Source organism: Malus domestica, chromosome 02 (assembly GCF_042453785.1).
Source record: "Malus domestica chromosome 02, GDT2T_hap1".
Taxonomy (NCBI): domain Eukaryota; kingdom Viridiplantae; phylum Streptophyta; class Magnoliopsida; order Rosales; family Rosaceae; genus Malus; species Malus domestica.
This window is the reverse complement of record NC_091662.1, coordinates 27,379,446-27,402,987: the sequence shown is the minus strand read 5'-3', so window position 1 is coordinate 27,402,987 and position 23,542 is coordinate 27,379,446. Positions and strand designations below refer to the sequence as shown.

General features: G+C 36.0%; 1 protein-coding gene across 1 annotated transcript; it reads left to right on the top strand.

Annotated features, from left to right (window-relative positions):
• Positions 1-9,295: 9,295 nt before the first annotated feature.
• Positions 9,296-16,077, top strand: LOC139193784 (very-long-chain aldehyde decarbonylase CER1-like). Its single transcript, XM_070817453.1, has 10 exons — positions 9,296-9,530; positions 9,844-10,067; positions 10,209-10,441; positions 10,878-11,097; positions 13,602-13,977; positions 14,120-14,227; positions 14,867-15,067; positions 15,224-15,319; positions 15,439-15,612; positions 15,694-16,077. Exons 1-10 carry the CDS (start codon positions 9,471-9,473, stop codon positions 15,871-15,873), a joined length of 1,872 nt encoding a protein of 623 aa, XP_070673554.1. The 5' UTR covers positions 9,296-9,470; the 3' UTR covers positions 15,874-16,077.
• Positions 16,078-23,542: the final 7,465 nt, after the last annotated feature.

The window sequence follows — 23,542 nt, the reverse complement described above, 5'->3', positions numbered from 1 at the left end:
ATAACATCGTAATTGTAGACATCATGCATCTTTGATTTTTAGGATTGATTAAGTAGAATGATTGCGGAATGATGTGGGATATGATTGTTATTATTATGATTAGTCTCGTTGCTCAAAGTGGCTTGAGAATAATATTGTGCCTTGTTGGTTCTTGGATATGTTACATGTGGTGGATTAAGGTTTCCTGTTGAAATCATAGTGATTTATATGATGGAGGAAGTGGAAATGTTGTTTGTCATATTGGATTGTTATGTAGCCCTGAATCTAGTACTTCCATACTTGTCAAGTTCTAATGATTGATTGAAGAATGTTATATCTTTCGACTTGAACGTACTGTGGTAAATGTAGATGGGTAGTGAATGATGAACTATGGATGACTTGATCTCTGTTTAGGGTACGTAGGCAGTCTAACGAGGAGGTTAGATGCAGCCAAAACTTACGAAATTTTTTTATGCAGTTGGATCTTGAGTTATGCCTTGTACATATCTCGGAGGCGGGATCTGTTAGATATACGGATGCTAGGTGATGTCACTCGTCAATCCTGGACGTATGTTGGGTTCAGGGCGTGACAACTTTAATGGTATCTGAGCAAATGATCCTACTCTATGATATGGAACCATCTCGAGTCTTATTGGCGTGAATTATGATATGCATTGTGGTTGCATGATTTCATAATTTTTGGGCATAAAGATGCATTCATGTGATATATGGACACACATATATATTTGAGATACATATATGAATTGCATTGTGTTTGTGGTGAAATTTCCATGGTGATTATGAAAAATCTCATTAATGGAAATTATGATTTGCATTGGTATTGTATTATTCCCTAAGTTCTTTGAGTAATGAGAAAGTTATGTGAGAAGTATATTTATGTTGTGAATCATCATGAAGTGAAGTAAATTGAATTGATAATATTTTTGGAAAAGTGAATTGAATTGCATATTGGAATGGTTGTTAAATTGAGGGCTAGTAGGAGACCATGACCTTGCTTGGTATATCTGCAATAGGGGGTCATTAGTGGTCCTGCTTGGTTAATCCGCATTGGGGGACCATACTATATATGGATCGCGCTTGGTTAATCCGCGTTGGGCGATCCTTATGGTCATTTATACTTAGAGGTGATGATGCTTGGTTAATCCGCATTGGGTGATCACTGCCTAACAGTTCTTTAGGTGTGACTCTGTCTGGTTAATCCGCGTTAGGGGGTCACTACCTACTTGATTATCTTGACCCTGCTTAGTTAATCCGCGATAGGGGGTCATTAGTGGTCCTGCTTGGTTAATTCGCATTGGGGGACCATACTATTTATTGATCGCGCTTGGTTAATCTGCGTTAGGCGATCCTTATGGCCATGTATGCTTAAGAGTGATCATGCTTGGTTAATCTACATCGGGTGATCCCTTCCTAACAGTTGTAGGAGTAACTCTGCTTGGTTAATCCGCGTTGGGGAGTCACGTCACTGCCTACTTAGTTATTTTCTATGTATTATGAAAATGTTGAATGCTAAGGTGATTGTGAGGTGGTGATAAGTAGATGGAGAATTTGTATTATACGTGGCACTTGAGAAATTAAATTGGGCAAAAAGGCCCGTGGATATAAGGGTGGATATGTGAGATTGGACGAGAAAGGCCCGTGGATGTGAAAATGGACGGAAAAGGCCCGTAGATGTGAAAAAAAAAGGAGAAGAAGAAGAAAAGAAAAAGAAAGTGTGATGTGTATTGGTCAGGTATATTACAATCTTTTCCAGCCTACTAGTCACAGATTGGAATAAAAGAAAATGATTGTGAAATCATTATTTTGTCAATGATAAGTGTGGATAGAAATTTTAAAATGTTATGGCCAACGATAAATGTGGTTGGAAATGTTAATATTTAAGGAAGATATGGTGATTTGTTGAAGGGGAATGAAATTATAAACCGTGATTATGGTTTGCCATTATAATGAGAATGGTGGGTGAATATGAATGAAATTATGGAATGAAATTTTTGAATTCAATTAATATAAATGCTTTCCCAAATGAGTTTCATCGTCTGATGAAAAGAATTGACGGGAAAGGTTGATAATTATAAACTTGATTGGTTGGTTTGCCATTAACGCATTATGGTGTGGAATTCCGATATTTTGTTAGCCACGTTAGTCATGGCTTGAGATTTGGCAAGTGACTTTGTCAATGTGAGATAAGTTAGTTCTATGACTAAGACTATCTTTAAATTGATACATGAACTGATTGCATAATCTATTTGGTGAAAAATTGGGAACCAATTGGTTGAATTATTACTATCTTATTCATTGTGTTGGAGTATGTGAAAGATTATAAAATTGCTGTTGCACAACTCAGCCAATAAATGATCTTAATATCAATGCTCGTCTTACCATTATAACCTTGATTCAAAACAAATTGGTTGAATGTGGCATGTTGACTAAAGTTTAACCCTTAATTTGTAAGAAAGAGAATAAATGCTGCCATGATAGCTATTCTTGATTCAAAGATTGTTTTCACAACATTCACATTGATACCTATGATCTCGTTCCTTGTGTAGTAAAATATGATGTAGGTATGCTCTGAAAACAACACTAAAGGAATGTCAAAATTTGCTTTTGAGCAAAAGTAAGCATACAATAGATGATATGGAAATAATTTGAGTCAAATTTAATCAATGACTCATAATTCGGTTCATTTGTGATCACTTGGTATTCTTCTTTCCATTACCTAGTGATGTGATTGGAAATTCCAATAATTTTGGTTGGAATTTTGGAACTTGATTTATCAATTTTAATATTTAGCCAACAAGACTTATGGCTTAAGGTTGATATTATTTTGCAAGGAATGTGGCTAGAAATTTTTAGAAATAATCGTAGTTACGACTATGCATAGCCAATGATGGTGGATGGTTTACCAATGATTGTAATTATTATGTTAGTATCTATCTAACCAATGGTAAATGTGATTTGATAATTTAGTAATTATTTTAAGTTATGAAGACTGCGGCTTGATGTTTGATAAATATTTTGCCATTGTGTATGGCTAGAATTTCTAATATTTATTCTGCCAATAAATGTTGCTGGGAATCTGAGTATATGGGTGAGAATTATGATGATCTATCCATTAATTTATTTGCTTTGAGTTTGAATAAACTTGTAGACTGAGGTTATGATTTTATTCACCATAAATGGAATGACGGGAAATGCTTGTAATTACAAAATTGGTTGGTATGGTTGCCATAATTATGAGTATATTGATGAATTCTTGTTAGTAGTGGCATTCTTTGTGATTGTGCAAAAATTGGTGGTGAAGTCGTGATGAGACGATGATAATTGTATTTGTGAGTTGTGATTCAATGTTGTTGAGCTTGATGTTAATTAAATTCGATTATAATTAAAGAGTAAATGCCATTTCGAAATTGTTGTTCGGTTGATGTGTGGCATTGGTGGATATGGAATTGATACTAAAATTTCAAGGATGAAATATTTTTTAAGGGGGGAAGAATGTGAAATCCCGTTCCTGGATTTCACTGTTATAATCTACGTATTTGTATTATTGAGATTTTGTATTATTTTTTGAGAAATTATATTAATTTATTTGGATTTAGATTTTAATTAAATTAGTTACAAAGTTTGAAGTTTGGAAAGTATTTATCTAAAATTCATTGACCTTTCGAGGTCACAAGTAACGTATTCGAATAGATCTTCAAACTACAAGCGCATAGGCAAAAGCCATTTGCGAGTCCGAATTATAACGGTATAGTTACTGACGTTTGAAGTTGTGATACTATAGTTTGTAGGAATTATTTAACTTCCACTTGTGAGTAAAAGGCCCAAAAAAAACATATATTTGGGTTAATGGACCGACTAAGGAGGGGTGGAAAAAAGGGATTAGACAGCAGTCAATGAAAAAAAAAAAGGGAGGGGGTCTGAGTTTGGACCCCTTTTTTAGGAGATTTCAACCCATTAACCCGCCAACTTGACCTGCTCATATCTCCTTCATCCGATCTCCGTTTTGGGTGATCTTGGTATCCATGGAAAGCTCTTGACGAGCCCTACAACTTGTAATGTTAGATTTTCCATTTTCTTATCCATTTTTCCAGTTCGATGGTTTTATACTTAGCCATTGATGTAGTTTTATGGTGTGATTTGATGTGCATATTGGAAATATGGTTTGTACTGTATGATTGGATTAATGTGATGAAATGTGAGGGCTAGTAGTGGACCATTAACCCATTGTTATGGGGTTTGTTACTTCGAAACATGTTTCAACCCTCGTGTCATTATTTCATTCTCGTTTCGTTGAGTCTTTGTACCTTGAAAAACTTGATCCATGTCTTGTTTCATTGATTGGTGTTACACATTCTACTCTGCGATTCCGTTGAGTGATGGTCCGAAATCGTATCCTGGTCTGGATACCATTGAGTGATGGTCCGGAATCGTATCCTGGTCTGGATTCTGTTGAGTGATGGTCCGGAATCCCTTCTACTCCGCGATTCCGGTTAGTGATGGTCCAGAATCGTATTTACTCGGATTCTGTTGAAAGATGGTTTAGAATCCCTTCTACTCCTCGATTCCATTGAGTGATGTTCAGGAATCGTATCTAACTTGGGTTTCATTTAGTGGTGATTATGCATTATACTCTACGATTCTGTTGAGTGATGGTCCGGAATCATACCTACTTGGATCCCGTTAAGAGGGTCCAGAATCCCTCATACTTCGCAATTCCGTTGAGAGATGGTATGGGATCGTGGTCACCTTGGGGTTTATTGAATTTGGATTGAGATAGCTTCAAAGATGTAGACTTCGGCCAAACTATGTCGCTCTAACCCTACTTTTCATTGTGCTATATGAGATTATGATTGTGAACTGCTGTGATTTGTTTCAGATAAACCGTTGTATGTCTGGGTGACACTTTCGGAGTTACAAAGGTTTGGTATTGATTCCTTATGAAGGATTTATATTCAAGAGATGTAAATTGTGAGTAATGGTTGGCTTTATCATTATTATCACATCCTTGTATTATTGTCACTCACCCGAGCTTTGCAGCTTATCTGAATTCTTGATGCCGATGCACCATTCTCATGGTGTAGGCACTGATTGTACAGATGTCAGGTTTGAAGAGATTACAAGAGGTCGTTTGGTATTTTGGTTGGATTCTGTTGAGTGGTCTGGCATCCCTATGCTTGCTCATTTCCATAAAGGTAGTTCGACCTTAGAGTCGAGTGAATATGAATTGTTCACAGTAGACATTATGTATAAATTAGACTTATCATGTTAGTACTTGGAATCCAGGTGGGGAATTATGTAGGTATTCTTTATTAAAATTTGTGAATTGATATGGGACCTTATTGATTGAATAACATAGTAATTGTAGATATCATGCATCTTTGATATTTAGGATTGATTAAGTAGAATGATTGCGGAAAGATGTGGGATATGATTGTTATTATTATGATTAGTCTCGTTGCTCAAAGTGGCTTGAGAATAATATTGTGCCTTGTTGGTTCTTGGATATGTTACATATGGTGGATTAAGGTTTCCTGTTGAAATCATAGTGATTTATATTGGAGGAAGTGGAAATGTTGTTTGTCATATTGGATTGTTATGTAGCCCTGAATCTAGTACTTCCATACTTGTCAAGTTCTAATGATTGATTGAAGAATGTAATATATTTCGACTTGAACGTACTGTGGTAAATGTAGATGGGTAGTGAATGATGAACTACGAATAGCTTGATCCCTATTTAGGGTACGTAGGCAATCTAACGAGGAGGTTAGATACAGCCATAAAGCTTACGAAAAATTATTATGCAGTTGGATCTTGAGTTATGCCTTGCACATATCTCGGAGGTGGGATCTGTTAGATATACAGATGCTAAGTGACGTCACGCGTTGATCCTGGACATATGTTGGGTTAGGGGCGTGACAACTTGGTTTATCACAGGAAGCATACATTGAAAAGGTCCTCAAAAGGTTTAACATGGAAGACTCGAACGGCTGTGATGTTCCCATGACAAAAGGAGACAAGCTCAGTAAGGATCAGTGCCCTAAGACTGATTTTGAGAAAAAAGAAATGGCTAGTAAGCCTTATGAGTCTCTTGTTGAAAGTCTCATGTATGCACATGGATGCATTAAACCTGATATTGCATATGCTATTAGCATATTGGGAAGGTTTCAGTGTAATCATGGCAATGCACACTGGATAGCTGCCAAGAAAGTTTTGAGATACTTGCAGAGAACAAAAGAATATTAGCTAGTATACAAGAGGGATTCAAAACTCGAACTAGTAGGCCATTGTGACTTAGACTTTGCAGGCTGCCTTGATTCACTTAAGTCAACTTCAGGTTGTATATTCACATTGGCAAATGGGGCAGTGTCATGGAAGAGTGTAAAACAAGATACTGTTGCCACTTCCACTATGCAAGCTGAGTTTGTAGCTTGTTATGAAGCTACATCACAGGCTATATGGCTGAGAAATTTCATCAGCAGTCTCAAGATCATGAATTCAGTTGCAAAGCCTATTCGAATTTGGTGTGATAATAAAGCTGCTGTCTTTTATTCTAAGAATAATAAAGTCTAGAGAGACCAAGGTTAATTACATTGACACTCATGCAATGCTCGTTGATCCACTCTCTAAGGTGTTACCAAATGCAATTTTTCACAAGCATGCAGTCAGTATGGCAGTGACTGCAATCCTAGATTTGTTGAACTAATGAGAGTAGTGATAGTATATAGCATAGTTATGCATATTGGTTATTATTGTGATAGTAAGTAGTAATTTTGGTTTTATGTTTAGCTAGTCATTGCACTTGGTTGAATTGAATGTTTAATAAAGAGATGTTGCTTCAGTAATTCATACATTGTTTCAATATACTTCTAAATTCTTATTTTTTGTTGGAAATAAAGGTTGTTGAAAGATCATAAGCAACTGATATATATTACAGTGAGACAATGTAGCGGCAAAAGGTTATTAGCTGCAATTAATAGTGCCAAGAGATTGATTGGCATATGTACTAAATTTTTCACGAAAAATATATGTAAGCTATTCTCATAGCTTGAAAGCTTCATAGGTAGCATTAAGTAGTCATAAATAAGAATGATTAAGTGGACCTGGAAGTGATGGAGTTGATGCTTTCGACTCATGGTTATGTGGCTCACTTCTGTACCAAGTCTGTGATTGATTATTTCATGTAAGTAAGGATTTTGTTCAGTGATTATAAGAGCTCATGAACACTCATGTAAGTTCATAGTCTCATATAGTTCTGAATGAGTTCTTTACTTGACAAAAGTATGCAAGAAGCTTATTAGCTTAACTGAATCCATTGGCCAATAAAGCATCATGCTTACAGATTCATTAAAATTCTTTCTTGAATTAACTAACTGACCTAGTGGGAGAATGTTGGACGTTAGACTCTAATTCAACGGCTAATAGGTCAATATAGTTAATAAGGATTGATGTGGAATGTAAGTGTGATTAGGGTTTAGTTATAAGCTATAACTTGGACTCCAAGTAGAGGTATATAACCTGGTTATAATTGGAGAATAAGGGCTCTTTATACTATCCTATTTGGATTGAGATTTGGTAGATTATATCCTTGTACAATAAGGAATCCTAGCGTATGATTATGGGAATGTATGCTAGGGTTGAAGTAGTATAAATACTAAGGGAAGGTCCCTGCATACACCACTGATACACATACTTACAGAACTCCCCATAGGCTCGAGTAATACAGTGGTGGTGAGTGTGCCGAAGACCAACCTTCAAAGTCTAGGGTGTTCGAGGAAAGCTTGTTGCAATTGCAGTCCTTGATGTTTGCTAGGGAGATGACTTCTCAAGTTTAGTTCTATGGTGTTTTAATGGTACATAAACATATCATGTTTAATAGTCTAGGCAGACGCCTAAGCAGGTCTTGGCACCATTTCTTAATTTTCATACGCTTAAAAAACTAATCGGGGAATTGACCAGTTGCCTAACGCCTAAGTGGGGCCTAGGTGCAGCTAGGCGGGGATTTTTAAAAATAGTGACCCCAACCTCCAACCTTGACTCCAACCCGACCCCAACCCCGACCCTGATCCCGACCCCAACCCCAACCCCAACCTCAACCCTAACTAACTATCACCGGTGGAGTTGTGAGTCTTGTTTTGACTATTATATGTAGTCATCCACTCATCCATATTCATGTATTTGCAACCCTATAAGTTGAGGCCACCTACAACAGGTTTTTATTTTTTTATTTTATTTTATTTTTTTTTGTATTTGCTAGATTTGTCAAATAACAATTAATTGTATCTCACTACCAATAGTTGATATCAATCTTGTTAATTTCTAAGCCCTCTCGTTTTCTAGTTACTTTGAACTAGAAGGGTAGGTTACGCTAGTAATTCGACGACCTAACTATAATGTGAAATTTAACTCGCCTAATATATTTTCTTTTCTTATAGTACTTAAGTGCTTTATCTTATTTATAATTATTTATTTATTTTTTGGTTTTTTTTTTTTTTTTGGGTGGGAATTCACATTTCGGGGAAATTGTTAAGACAAAACCAATGAAACAAAAAAGGGACAAGATGCTGGAGTGCGCTTGTCCACGGTCCTCATCTCTCTCATCAGACCACGTGAGAAGTAGCTCAAACTGCAGACTCCAATGTACCAAATCAATGTGGGCAGCAGAAAAGCAGGTGGGAGAAGTAAAGAGAGGGGAGGCCCAGAGGGCTTAAATGGTCCTCCAAGATCATGGACCTCAACTTGTACGTATACTATGTTTTAAAGAAATACACATGCATTAACAACGAAAATGCATTTTTAAATGAACATACCAAATATCTTTCAAACAACAATAGTTTCTGTGTACCAATTGTGTTACATCACTGTGTTTTATCTTATCAGTCAATTTGGTCAAAGTTGTTCTGTACTTACATCCGCTAACTAATCATAGATAATCTGTTAGACGACCATTAAAATATACATGTGCTTTGCACGTGAGAGGATATACAGGTAACTTCACTGTAACTCTATTAAATCCACGCAAGATCAAATCATCAACGATTGGTCCTTTGATAAATTATCTAAAATTGACTAACGGAGGTACAATCATTTTGACATCTAAACCATAAAAGTAAAAAAAGAAAGTATGACACTATACAAGGCAAGTGCATGTCGTTAATTAATGTACAATACAACCATAATTGCATAACAATTTTTTCGCCACCTATTTCCAACTCATAACCACTTTTAACCACGTTGCTATTGGACTTTGCTTACGTCTTCACCTATTTTGTGAACATCTTCGACAAAATTTCTGAATGGAATTTAAAACTCCTGCATTTTAGGCACCGCCATACACATAAGTCACTGTTGCAACAACAAAAACAGTTACGTACTCATCAACCAACTACTATATATATTCATACATACCCAAAGCTAAAACTGTCTGTGTGCAAATTAAGTAGCCAGCTTTATCAGCTAAGAAGAAAAAAGATATGGCTACTACTCCCGGAATTCTCACTGAATGGCCATGGACTCCTCTTGGAAGCTTTAAGGTCTTCCCTTCTACAAACCCTAGCTCATACCTCTCTCTATCTCTCGTGTAAATACAGTGCCACACACTGAGAATTCTAGAATGGACCAGCCCATAGTATGAACGAGGGGATGAGCGACTGGTTGCAAGGCCAAGATTGTAATGGCTAAGAATGGTCAAGAATCTCGTTGCATACTATGCTCCAGTCCACACTAGAAAACTTTGTTACCTCCCCCGTTAAGGTTTTCATTGTATATGCATTGTTGATACATTACATATTTTGATGTATTAACAACTTAAAATTTGTGATCTATATATATGGGGTTTTAATGCAGCATGTGGTCGTGGCTCCTTGGATCATTCACGGTACATACTCGTATTTTGCTAACGATGAGGAAGATAAAGATCTATCTTATTTCCTCATATTTCCACTTATTCTGTGGAGGTTTGTCCACAACCAGTTATGGATCTCTCTTTCTCGATATCGGACGGCCAAGGGCAACGGCCGGATTGTTGACAAGAGCCTCGAATTCGAACAAGTCGACAGAGAAAGAAACTGGTACGTATAAAGAATAAAGCCATTCCAAGCTGAAAGATGAGCTGCCTGATTACAACCTCGAATGTAGTCTTATATATAATCAGTTCATTTAAATTTCTTTAGTTATATATATCTTACTTTTTTCAATTTTTGTTTGGGCAGGGATGATCAAATATTGTTCAACTCAATTCTATTCTACCTAGGGAGCAGGCACTTGCCAGGGGCTTCAAACCTGCCAATGTGGAGGACAGATGGAGTTATTCTAACAATTCTGCTTCATGCTGGTCCGGTGGAGTTTCTCTACTACTGGTTCCACAGAGCACTTCACCACCATTTCCTATACTCTCGCTACCACTCTCATCACCATTCCTCCATTGTCACTGAGCCAATCACTTGTAAGAAAATTACTCAAGTACCCCTTCCATTTTTTTTTTAATTAGTAGTATACTTCACTTTCCCTTGAAGAGATTTTTTTAGTGTGCTCGGAACACAAGGTGGTACATAGCGTGTGATTATACAAGTGGCGGGGCACTTGAAAATAAAACTTTGCTTTACGTATATAATATAATGGCATGTGGTGTACCGTCCCGTAATCCCGGCCCTCTAAAAAATGTTCTTTGTTTTTCTTGGTCGGTGAAAATGTTCTTTGTTCACAAAATATTATACTATAGAAGCTGTTATTGACGTTTCAAAATCAGTTATCATGCACTCTATTTTAGTTGACAAAGAAAAATAAAGGAGCAAAGAGTGCAAGACAGACTTTTATAGACTGCTTATAACAATTTTCTAAATTTTTTATTATTACTTATATTTGTTTGATGTATTGTGCAGCTGTGATTCACCCATTTGCGGAGCACATCGCATATTTCATACTCTTTGCTATACCAATGTTGACAACTCTATTCACCGGAACAACTTCTGTCGCAGTCTATGCTGGTTATTTAACTTATATTGACTTCATGAACAACATGGGACATTGCAATTTTGAGCTCATTCCAAATTGGCTCTTCACCATTTTCCCCCCTCTCAAGTATTTCATGTACACTCCATCGTAAGTCTCGCTTTGCTCTCCCTCGTTGTCTTCATACAAATACAATCGGTTATAGGGAAGAATTACTCTATGCAAGTCTTGGGAAGTATGCATATGTCATATACATAATTAGTACATACAAATTTACACATTTTATTCAAAATTATTCTGGTACCATTGATTTTCTAGCAAATTTCTTATAGATGCTATTTGTTTTCAATTTCAATTATTTAGGAAAGATATTGTTGCAAGGTATCCACAACTAAGTATACCATAAAAATTAATCTTATCGAAAATAAATTGAATAGTATAATTTGTGCCACAATTAACATTACGATCTAATAGTATTTATCTTCTTTGTTAGTGAGAGATGTTTAGTTTGTTGCACTCAAATGAACCTGACTCTGATATGTTAGAAACATGCGTGTCACAATATGATGAGATCAAATCTTCTTCACCCAAAATTTTTCGTGGCATCTCTGTGACCTATCTTATTTGTCATCACCTAACCATCCATTTAAACCATATTTAATAATGTTAACATTTTAACTTATCTCCTTAATAAAAAATAAAATACTAAATAAATTAAGTTAAATGACACGTATCACTCAAATACATAGGTCAAAAATATGCTACAAAGAGTTTTAAGTGCAGAAAATTTGACTCATAATATGATATTATAGTCCTCATCAGACATTTTAGTTAATATATTGTTGTACTTTAGTACTGAGAACATATAATTCACACCAAACATGTATGAAATAATTATGAAACATACTCCAACTCTCTGATCTCATCCAAGTACAGTACAAAAATGTATACCCAAATAATTTAATGAATTTCTTTTCAAAGTGCTCGATATTTTAACCCGATGCTCTACATGTCATCAAATAAGTGAAAAGACATAGATAGAGAGGCACCAAAAAAAAATTATTTTCTCTGCTTATATAATAACATATAAAATATTTCTCCAAATAGTGATGCTAAGAGGACTCTCTAAGATTATCTGTCATTCCATAGTTTAACGTCAATTTCGGTACTAATATTATAAAATATTTTGTATGCTCTTTAGGTCTAATTGGATAAATGGTCCTCGTACTAATTGGGTTTTTTAAAATTTTTTTTTTTGGTCAATGGGAATTCCAGTAACAAAGCAGCACAGAGAAGAAAAATACTAAAAAAAAAAACTCCTCCATAGAAAATGAGAAGATAAGCACAACTCTTAGCAAGAACAGACATGCTCCCGTAAGTATGAATAAATATCTAACCAAAAAGGCTACAAAAAAAAAATCTACCTACAACCAAGATGGAGGGGTTATTCCCAACCCAACTCAGGAATTATACAGGAGGCTTGCGACCGGAATACGGGTGGTACACTACGTATTTTTATATAAGTGGTGGGAATTTGTAGTTTTCAAGTTATAAACTTTTTAACACATATATCTCATAAATTATGTAATGACATGTAATGTATCATCTCGTGTTCCGATCACATTGAAAAATTTCTCCCAAAAAAGCCATCCCGATTCCCTAGACGGAACACTGACAAGAGAGGGAGGGGGCATAGAGTCCCATCTCGAAGAGCACAGCCTCTGTACGGCCAACGATACAGCCGCATGAGCTGCTTTGCTTCTACATGCTGTATATTGGCTGATGGGTTTCAGAGTACTTTTAAAATTTATTGATTGGATTTCGCTATGTCGGATTGGTTTGGTTTTTGGTTTGATACGATTGTGATGGATTTGGTTAACAAGGTATTCATTCATTTTCAGATTTGTTTTGAAACACTTCTCAAAATTTACAGAATGCTATGGTGTTTGTGCTATATAAAGATACACGCGACGAATTCTAACCGTCTTCATTATTTTCCTGGTGAGAGATAAACAGTAGATACAAGGAAGAAGAATACGTCAAAATACATTTTTATCCCTGTATTAAACGGATAATTAACAAAAAATTAATTTGCTAACGGATTATACCATGAGAATTTAAATTCTAATTTATTTTATCACGTAAATTATCTTCCAATTACCCTATAATTACAATGACTATTTATCCATTTAAGCCTTACTTTTAAAAGAATTTTAGGCATATGCCCAATAAATGGGTGGGCGGGCAATAAATGTCTTTACAGGAAATCCTCTGTCACTGTAAGAGGGCTGTTTTTGGTGCGATTGGCTGTCCACGTGAGCCAACCACCATCATTCTATATCTATATCATTTTATATTTCATTGTTGGGGGTTGCATCACCATCATATTGTACCTGTGATATATACTGTTGTTGTTAGTTTTTATCATTTATTATTATACCTTCATGCAATCGTTATTAACATTCGAAATGTCACTTTTATACTAACTATTGAATTTTTTATACCTTTATGTGAAGTGCCAAAAAAGTGTAGTTTTATAGTCTGACTAACTAACTTTGTCAACATTTAATACTTTAAATGTTTCTGAATATTAATAGCAACTCCATACATATCTTTTTGAGTTTAATTCAAATTTAACGTCCATATAAATGCAGGTACCATTCTTTGCACCACACACAATTTAGGACCAATTACTCTCTCTTCATGCCAATCTACGACTACATGTATGGCACCATGGACAAATCAAACGATTCCCTCTATGATACTTCACTCAAGCGAGGGGAGGAATTGCCAGATGTCCTCCATCTAACCCATCTAACAACGCCCGAGTCCATATATTATCTACCGCTAGGATTTGTTTCCTTGGCCTCTAGGCCCCACACAAGGACGTGGTACTTGTGGTTGATGTGGCCTCTCACATTGTGGTCCATGATGATAACTTGGATCTATGGCCGTACTTTTGTCGTTGAAAGGCACCGCTTTCACGAGTTCAGATTACAGACTTGGGCTATTCCAAAGTACACTTTGCAAGTGAGGCCCAATTCTTAGTTTCTCTATTAAATCTGGGTCTTCTTCTTCTTCTTCTTCTTCTTGTTTATTTATTTATATTTATATTATTGTTTTTAATTTTTTTAATGAGATCTGATTTAATTTGTTAATTTGTAAATCTCAGTACTTTATGAAATGGCAAAGTGAAGCTATCAATGGCTTGATTGAGGAAGCCATACTTGATGCAGAGGAAAAAGGTGTCAAAGTTTTGAGCCTAGGTCTTTTAAATCAGGTTTTTTTTTTTGAACAGTAATTTTTTTTTTTTGAATAAACGATATTATCTACACTAAAGGAGAGGGGGTAGACTTACTCTCATAATGAACTAGCAATAATTTTGTTCAAATTCTTCTTTGACAATAATCAAACCTAAGACCTCTCACTTACAAGTGAAGAGAAATACTGCTGGACCGTTATACTAAGTGACTTAAATCATGTAATTAACTTTTACAATTTAATCGCTCGTTGAATCAGAAGTTAATTAATTTTACCAGAGTCCTCACTAAATCTCCCCAATAAATAATGGAGTTGTGGTAGATAATATGTATTATAAATGTTTGTCTATGTATTTATATCTGTGTATATATAATATCGGTTAATGCATGGTCCATGGCAAAAGTATTTGTGTATGTAGTACCAGTAGGGTACTCTAAAATTTAATTCACTGTTGGTCCAGCCATATGGTATACCATGTGTGTAAAGTGATAGTCTGTCGTATACAGGGGCTCACCTCGAGATTCTACCACGTAACCATTTTATCTCAAATTTGACCTTAATTTAGGACCATATTTATTACAGCACACAGTATTTGTTGTCAAATTTTATGTATTCAAACAGTCGTTTACTTATTTAATTTGTATATATGTACATGCAGGGTGAAGAGTTGAATAGGTATGGCGGTCTCTATGTTCAAAGGCATCCACATCTCAAAATCAAGGTGGTGGATGGAAGTAGTTTAGTTGTGGCTGTAATCCTAAACAGCATTCCAAAAGGGACAACTCAAGTCGTTCTTAGAGGCAATCTCACAAAGGTTGCTTATGCCATTGCCCATGCTTTGAGCCAGAAGGGTATCCAGGTATACATACATAATCTATATAGATCATTGGGGAGATAAACTAGGGTAGAACTGTCATACCATGTCACGTGATCATGTAATGTGTTGGTTTGAGTCGCTTGTAATTAAGATGATGTTTCTTCTTATCTTATAACCTGAATTTTCTTAATATTTCAGATAGCTACATTACACCAGGCTGAACATTTGAAACTCACCAAATCATTAAATGGCACTGAAAGTAACCTAATTGTTGCAAAAAGCTATGCACAAAAGGTATATATCAATTATTTGCTTCAAAATTCTCCTTCCTCGCCCATATTTTCGTATTTTTATTTTTTTTTCTATCTGTTCATATATGTTGGATGATAAAAGCTAATTGATTTAATTTGCAGATATGGTTGGTGGGTGATGGATTGACCGAAAAAGAACAGATGCGTGCACCAAAAGGAACACTATTTGTTCCCTTCTCACAATTCCCACCCAAAAAATTGCGCAAGGACTGCTTCTATCACTACACTCCAGCAATGAAGACTCCCGCATCTCTTGAGAATGTTCACTCTTGCGAGGTAAAGCATTTTTTCATTTATTCGTCAATTTTTCTGAAACCCTAAACGCTAAACACGTAATTTTTTTTTTTGTGACGACAGAACTGGTTGCCAAGAAGGGTGATGAGTGCATGGCGAGTTGCGGGCATAGTGCATGCCTTGGAAGGTTGGAAGGAGCATGAGTGTGGTTACACCATGTCTAACAGCGACAAAGTTTGGCAAGCAAGTCTTGTGCATGGGTTTCAGCCTCTGACGATCAGTACCTCTCACACCAAAAATTAGAGATCTACAGCTTCCTATTTAAAAATAAAAATAAAAGTTAGCAAGTGCACCGCGACCTTAATCAGATGATCCCTTGTTTCAGTTGGGTTATCATGTGACAATGCTGGCTATATTCTATAAATAGCTAGCTAGATGTTGTCATCGTCTATGAGTTACTCTATTATATATGAATTTCACTTTATATGGAACTATTCGTTGAGAAAATTTGATTGTTATTGATCTTTTGTTTAATAATTCATGGCTTTAATGTACCTAAGTAACATCAAAAACTTAGGAAGAGACCTATGCCAAATGCATATATATTGGTTTTTTTTTTTTGCTATGCAACTTTTAATTTGGATATGATTTACGCTGATCGATCCTTGTTTATTTATATTCTTTGGAGTGAACAAATTACATCACTTGAATTGATATTACTACCAAAAAATTGGGGTTGTCCTACGAAACCTTGCCCGACTGAGACAAATTCATTGGCGAACAAACATTTACCCGACGAAATTACCAGTCCGTAGGGCGAATTTGGTCACTGTTTCGAATGTGTGATTAATTAATTTTGATTTACGTGGGTTTGTGATTAGAATTAAGAGTTAATTAAAATAAAGGTATGTATTTATCTTAATTATAAGTGCAGCATTAGTGTAGGAATTCGTGGTGTGAAATTTGTTGAAATTTTATAACCATTTAGACGAAGTTACTTATGTTTATTAGATTTGTATAATAAATTCGAAACAAACCTTAGACCCATTTGAGATTCTGTTGGATGTACGTGTAGACCCAGTATGCGTCTTCTTGATCTAAATGAATCTTGAATTGTCCACTTCGGAGTGTTTCGAGATTTTTTATGAACTTGGCTAAGTTTTGTTTGTGGATAATTTGGTTGTATCCACCTAATATTCTTCAAGTGCATACTAGATATTTGTCTATAATATTTATGTCATGCACTTGAGGAAATGCTGCGAATTTTTTACGATATAAAATATTCGCAAACCACAACATAGAAAGTGCACTTTCAAATGGAATAGGATCATTACCGAAGGCATAGAGGGGCGATAAAGCGTATTTTAAATCATTATGATGGATAAATTCTCTTATTACAAGCACAATGGACAAGGTGTAGATCAACTGCAAGATAGAAGTTGTTACTAGTATTTGGATGGGATCGAAAATTTTATTCAATTTGCAAGGCACCAAGTTAGCACTCAGAATCATATTAGGTGTCCTTGTGAGAAATGTAATAATTGTGTTTGGATGACACAAGACAAAGACCAATATCACTTGTATTTGAATGAGATGGTACACACTTACTCTAATTGGACTTATCATGGAGAATCAAACATTACAACGTTAACGTCTTTCGGCAGTGGGACAGTTTGGCATGAACCTTCTACATCTAGGTGTGTTGATGATGGCCAAGTGATGGACATATAGAATGATGCTTTCCTTAATGCTTCACTTAATATGGACGAAGAGCTGTCCACAAACCCCGAGAAGTATGATAAATTATTGAAGGAAGAGGAGCGAAAATTGTACCTTGGTTGTGAAGATTTTTTGGTCTTAATAGCCATTGTAGACTTGATGCACATGAAAGTACAATGTAATATGACCAATTGGAACTGTGATATGATGATGTGGATTTTTAAATGTATGCTTCCAAAACCAAATGCATTTCCTGCAAATCATTATGGGTTGAAGAAAGATCTTGGGTTGGGATATGACAATAGCCATGCATGCACAAATAATTGTGTATTGTTTTACCGTGAGTTCGAGAAGTTAGATAAATATCCCAAGTGCAATGAGCCGATATATCAAAAGAGCAAGATTCCAAATAAGATGTTGAGTTATTTTCCCTTTGCACCTAGATTGCAGAGATTGTACATGTCGACCCATACTACATGTGATATGAAGTGGCATAAGGAGGAACGGGTTGATGATGATGTGTTGTGGCATTCAGCTGACGGCGAAGCATAGAAAGAATTTGATAAAATCTACCCCGATTTTGCCGCATACCAAGAAATGTCAAACTAAGACTTGCTTCTAACGGCTTCAATCTGTTTGGGAAATTTTCCAATGAGCATAGAACTTGGACAATGGTCATTCTTCCTTGTAACTTGCCCCTAGAGGTGCATGAAGAAAGAATTTACAGTCATAAGTCTTTTATTACCAGTGCCCAAATCACTAGGTGATTCCATTGATGTTTATTTGCGATGTTTGATTAATGAGTTGATAAATTTATGGCCAAATCGTGTACGAACATATAACAGGTCTACAGGGGAAATGTTCACTCTAAGAGACACAATTATGCAGACAATTAATGATTTCTTAGCTGGTATGCTATTAGGCTAGAGCACCAAAGGGTAAATGGCATGCCCCACATGAGGCAAAGATACATTGTCATTTTGGCATGTAGGAAATGTATGCTAATTTGGCCACCGAAAATTGGTCCCTTGGTATCACGAGCGATGTGACAAGCCTGAAACATTTGATGGGACAACATAGTATCAACCTAGACCAAGAGAATTATTGGAAATGAGATGTTAGCCAAGTTGAATACACTCCAATTTGAGGAAGGCTCGAGACTAGTGAAATAGCTGAATTGGACAAAAAAAATAATATATTCTTTGATTTGGAATATTGGTCGATATTGAAAATTAGACACATTGCTAATCCCATGCATATTGAGAAGAATGTATGCGACAATGTGGTGAGAATGACTCTACTTCTTGCAGGAAAATCAAAAGACACCATGAAGATTCATATTGGCGTGCAAGCAATGGAGATAAGGTCCAACCTGTGGCCTACATTCATCAGTGGTAAATACAAGAAAAAGAATGCCAATTTTACTTTCAAGTTGGATGGCAAGAATGACTTCTTGAAGTGGCTGTAAGGTGTGAAATTTCTAGATGGGTATGTTAGCAATACAGCACGACATGTTAATATGGACACTTGGGACATTGTCTGGCTTGAAGAGTCATAGTTGTCATGTATTACTTCAACGGCTACCTTTGATTGGGATTCGGCCGCACTTGAACTTCGAGGTTGTTGAGACGATTAAATATTTGTCTTGGTTCTTCATGCAACTATGTTGTAAAACGTTGTGAAAATCCGACGTAGATGTTTTGGAAGAAGATATTATGTACATCCTATGTCGGCTAGATAAAATATATCCACGAGCATTTTTCACAACTATGGTTCATGTAATGATACATATGTTTGTATAAGGCAAAGTTTGTTGGGCTGGTGCATAATCGTTGGATGTATCCAATTGAGAGGTAATCTTGTCAGTATGTTGATTTGTTAATATTCTTTTATCAAGCGATTGAAATTAAAATTTTTTATTATATTTAATAATTTGTCAAACTACTGGGTGGTTACAAGCGGTTTGTCTGTAACATGGCACGACTCGAAGGATTCAGAACGGAGCCTATCAGTGTACAAGAATCTTTTACATTTTGTGCAAGGTACCTCTAGAATGTTGAAATTTCCTACAATAAGCGCTCGTGCAATTTGGATGGGGGTGAGCGGATTGAAAAGTTATCTATCTTTGCGCAACTTGCACACCCATTTGGTGAAGGACCTTCGTCTGAGCCCTTCAAAGAAACCGACTTGGAAGTGGCTCACTGGTTCATATTAAACAACTATGATGAAGCTTAACCATTTATTAAACAACATGAAGCATTGATGCAGACCCGATATCCTTCAACTTGGGTTGAAACGCACATATAATTATTTTCACATTGGTTTTCCGAACATGTAAGTGTTTTTATTTTGCATAAAATGAAATTGTTTTGTTTTGCAAAAACTTACATATTCAATGGCACTTTACTAGATGCGGCAATTAAGAGAAGACACATCATCTTTGTTTGACGAAGAATTATTTCAACTGACATGTCATCTCATTAGAGCCAACACGTACACTGGTTGTCATGTGAACAAAGTTAAATTTTTTACAAATGAACGAGAAGGTAAATTGTCCACTCAAAACAATGGCATTTTTGTCTTGGGGGTAAATGAGAATACTTATTTGTTTGTCAAACTTTTAAGTGTGGTTCCATTGTTATGCCCAAACCAAGGAAGTCATATTGTTCAAGTGTCATTGGTATGATACGAACCTAGACAAACTCGACAATGTCATTGAAGATATGTATTTGTTATCTATCAACACAAACACCTGATGATTTGAGAGTGATCCCCAATTTCCCACAAATAAGGCGAAAAAAGTATGTTTGAAACAAATTTGTTCCACAATGTATTCTACCTGGTTGATCCAAAGTTCATGGGTGGTTGGAAAGTAGTACAATTCCTATTATGTAGAAATATTTGGAACTTGCCGGTGCAACAACACAATGAGGATATTGACGATGACAAAAGGCTTCATCTATAATCACTCGAAACGTTCCCAGAGTATGAAGCAAACACATCACTGAACCACCATTTGAGATCGAAGGTTTCCCCAAAATTGAAATAGATGCAATTATATATTGACTTGGGCGCCTAATTCCTTGGTTGAAGAAAACAACAATGACTCAAGCAATGAAAGCGACATTGAAAAGGATAATAAAGAAGCACACGAGTATAACGACATCGATTGAGGGTTTAGCAATTTAAGGTCAATGTGTACGTAGTACAAAATTTTATTTCACTCTCTCTAAGTACAAAAGCTCATTTCTCTTATTGTACAAAAAAGAAATGAATAAGACCTTGCTCCACGGAATGCAATTTTGTCTGTTAAGTATCCTTGCCTGGCGGAATTTTGCAAGCTCCATGCCTAAAGTAGTTAGGGTTTAGGGTTTAAGGTTTAGGGTATTCATCGGGCAAGATGAATCCAGTCCGTCGGGCAAGTATATTGGCATATTTCACATATTCAATTCCATCGAGGATTTTCAGAGTTAGGGAAATTAAGTCCACAATACAACCGTCAATATAGTTGGTATATTCTATGAGATTTTATACACCAAAAATAAAAATAAAATAAAACCTTAACATTAGGTAATGAGAAGAATTCCTTCAACAGTTACAAACTAAAAGTTAATATTCAATGGTCATTTTAGCTTCAAATTTTCTGATTTTTTACTACACTCACCGACCATCGAATAATACAATGAATGGACCCAATCATTATTCAAAAACACTTACAATAGTGATTACCATAAAATGATACATTACACCTAATAGGGTTAAGGAGTACAACACTAAGTGTTGGTTGAATCAATTGCATTGTGGGCATTCGACTCTATGAAAGAATTTTCGACAATCCAAACGTAGAACTTGTTTGAATATAGTACGAGGTTGAATACGTCAAAAATCATAAAAAATAAATGTGAACGGACTAGGGATTGGTCCAAAAGCTTGGACGGTTACAAACTTAGCATCACAATTTAACAACTATATTTCTTTTGATTTGGTTTTTTTTATTTTTTATTTTTTATTTTTTAAAGATGATATATGAAAGTTGAAACACACCATGAATACATTTAATTATCAAATTCGATTATCGTTTAATCGTTCCAAAAAATAATATACAAAAGTTTGTAAATTTTTTATAACTTTTACTTAGTGCCCGACGAAATGGTTGTTCCGTAGGGCAAAAGGCACAACCGTTGTCGAGTAAGATTGAAAATTTCGTGAAGCAAAGTTTTAAAATTTCTCCCAAGTTTTTTTCACAAAAAATAAAAAATTCCCTCCAAAAATTGGGTTTGCCCGACAGACTGGAGTACATTTAATGGAGCTAAGGTATTTTCCCAGCTTTTTTTTCTCAGCCAAAAATTTCACTTCGTGGGTTTTATTGTGAACCATTACCCGATGGACCTTGTCATCGGGCAAACGCTGAAATCTGACACGTGTAAAAAATTGAAAGCCTTGCCCGACAAATGGTTCCTTCGGCAAAGGCCTTTTCCCCTATGTCAAGCCAAGAGCTCCCAATTTTCTACAATTCATCATTTCCATCAAACTGATCGGCTCTAGTTTAGCTTCCACCTACAACATCTCTTCCCAAATCTCTCCATCTCTCATAGTCCTACAAAGGTATTACATTTATTCTCGATAGTTTTAAAGCTGTGAAATCTTTAATTATAATATGAATGTGTTCTTAGTTAGTATGTTCTAATATTTAAGAGAATTTAAAAACAAATTTGAGAGATTGTTAAGGGATGATATTGGGATGTTGGGGGGATTATTTTAGGGGTTAAAGAAGGGGTGGTACAGTCGGCTTAGGGAGGCAGATGGGTAGGGAGGGGGACGGGTTTGGGGAAGGGTATTGGTGGGGAGGGGGATGTGTTTAGGAAGGGGATGGTTAGGAGGGTGAAGGGTTGGATGGGTTATGAGGATGACGGATTAGGGGTATGAGGATTGGTGATGTGGCAAAGATCAATTCTTGTTAGATTACAATTCTTTTTAGGAAATACTATAATATTGTTATAAACTTTGTATTTAAGTGTGATTGTGTAAATCCTGGAATAGATTTGATTCTAGTTATTCTTCCCTATTAAGATTTGTATTCCTTGGAGGAGAAGGATTCTTCCCTCCCTTATTACTATAAATAAAGGCATTGCGTAGGGGGAATAACACATTGTCTACACAACCCTACAAACACATCTCTTTCTATTCACTCCTGTGTCGCTAGCCCTCTCTCTCCCTGTTAGATAAAATAAGTCACAATATGTTATCAACACGCTCCTATCACTATGCTTAGAAATTTGACGTGGAAGTTTCTGCATCAAACCAATTCATCAATATCATCCCGCAATCAGGTTATTTCAAAACAACGGTTTTTATCTCGATATTTTTGCAGTCCTGATAGCATGAACATTCACCATAATGCATGACCCAACTTTACGTTTTTCGAATTTTAGATTCTACATAAATTGTATATATATTATATCCATAATTGTTGAATTATGTGAATTGATATTGCCATGAATTGCATCAAATACATGATCATGCATTGAATTATATGATGAATATGCATGAAATTGAATTAATTTTTATAATCTGGAATTGAATTATAAATTATAAAGATTTTTTTTAAGGTTTTGTTAGAAACCTAACCATGTCGTTAGGCTCCCTTCATTTCCCCGAGAAACCAAAACCTGGAGCCATGACTCTAGGCCCAAACCCAAAACCCGACACCTAGACTGCATCGCCCCATTTTGAATCGTCGTGAAGCATGGCCTGTAGCCATGCCCAACCACCATGGCTACTTCCCCAACGACCTGAAGCTCGTCCACCGACGTTAATTGGTTGAGATTCCTTCGAATCTTATTGGATTTTTCGAAATCCCAATTTCAATTTCCAAGGTTTTTGGTTGAAACGTTGAGATTTCAATATTTCCGTTCGCAATCATGGTCGAAAATACCCTAGAAGGGTACCCCCGAGTCTTCCCGTCCAAGATTTGGCCACCTGCAATAGCGACACCGATCATCTTCTCTGGTGAAAACACCTAGCCTTACTAGGATTTCTTGGTTCAAGCCTGACGCTGAAAAATAAGATTTTTTTTTCTTTTGGGCTTGTTATTGCAAGCCCAACCCGACCACTTCTCTCTCCACGTGTTCTCCTGTCTCATACTATAGCAGAACCCAGCCCCCGTAGGGCTATTCATGTTCCCTACACCCGATCCTAGCCAACAGCTGGTGACTCGGGGCACCTGGTCACAACGCACTAGATTGCATCCCTC

Bases quoted from the DNA above. Each gene is read 5' to 3' on its own strand.
- LOC139193784 (XM_070817453.1), top strand. From the start codon at position 9,471: ATGGCTACTACTCCCGGAATTCTCACTGAATGGCCATGGACTCCTCTT. The intron at 10,442-10,877 runs GTAAGAAAATTA...TGTATTGTGCAG, and splicing joins TGTCACTGAGCCAATCACTT to CTGTGATTCACCCATTTGCG. The intron at 11,098-13,601 runs GTAAGTCTCGCT...ATATAAATGCAG, and splicing joins TATTTCATGTACACTCCATC to GTACCATTCTTTGCACCACA.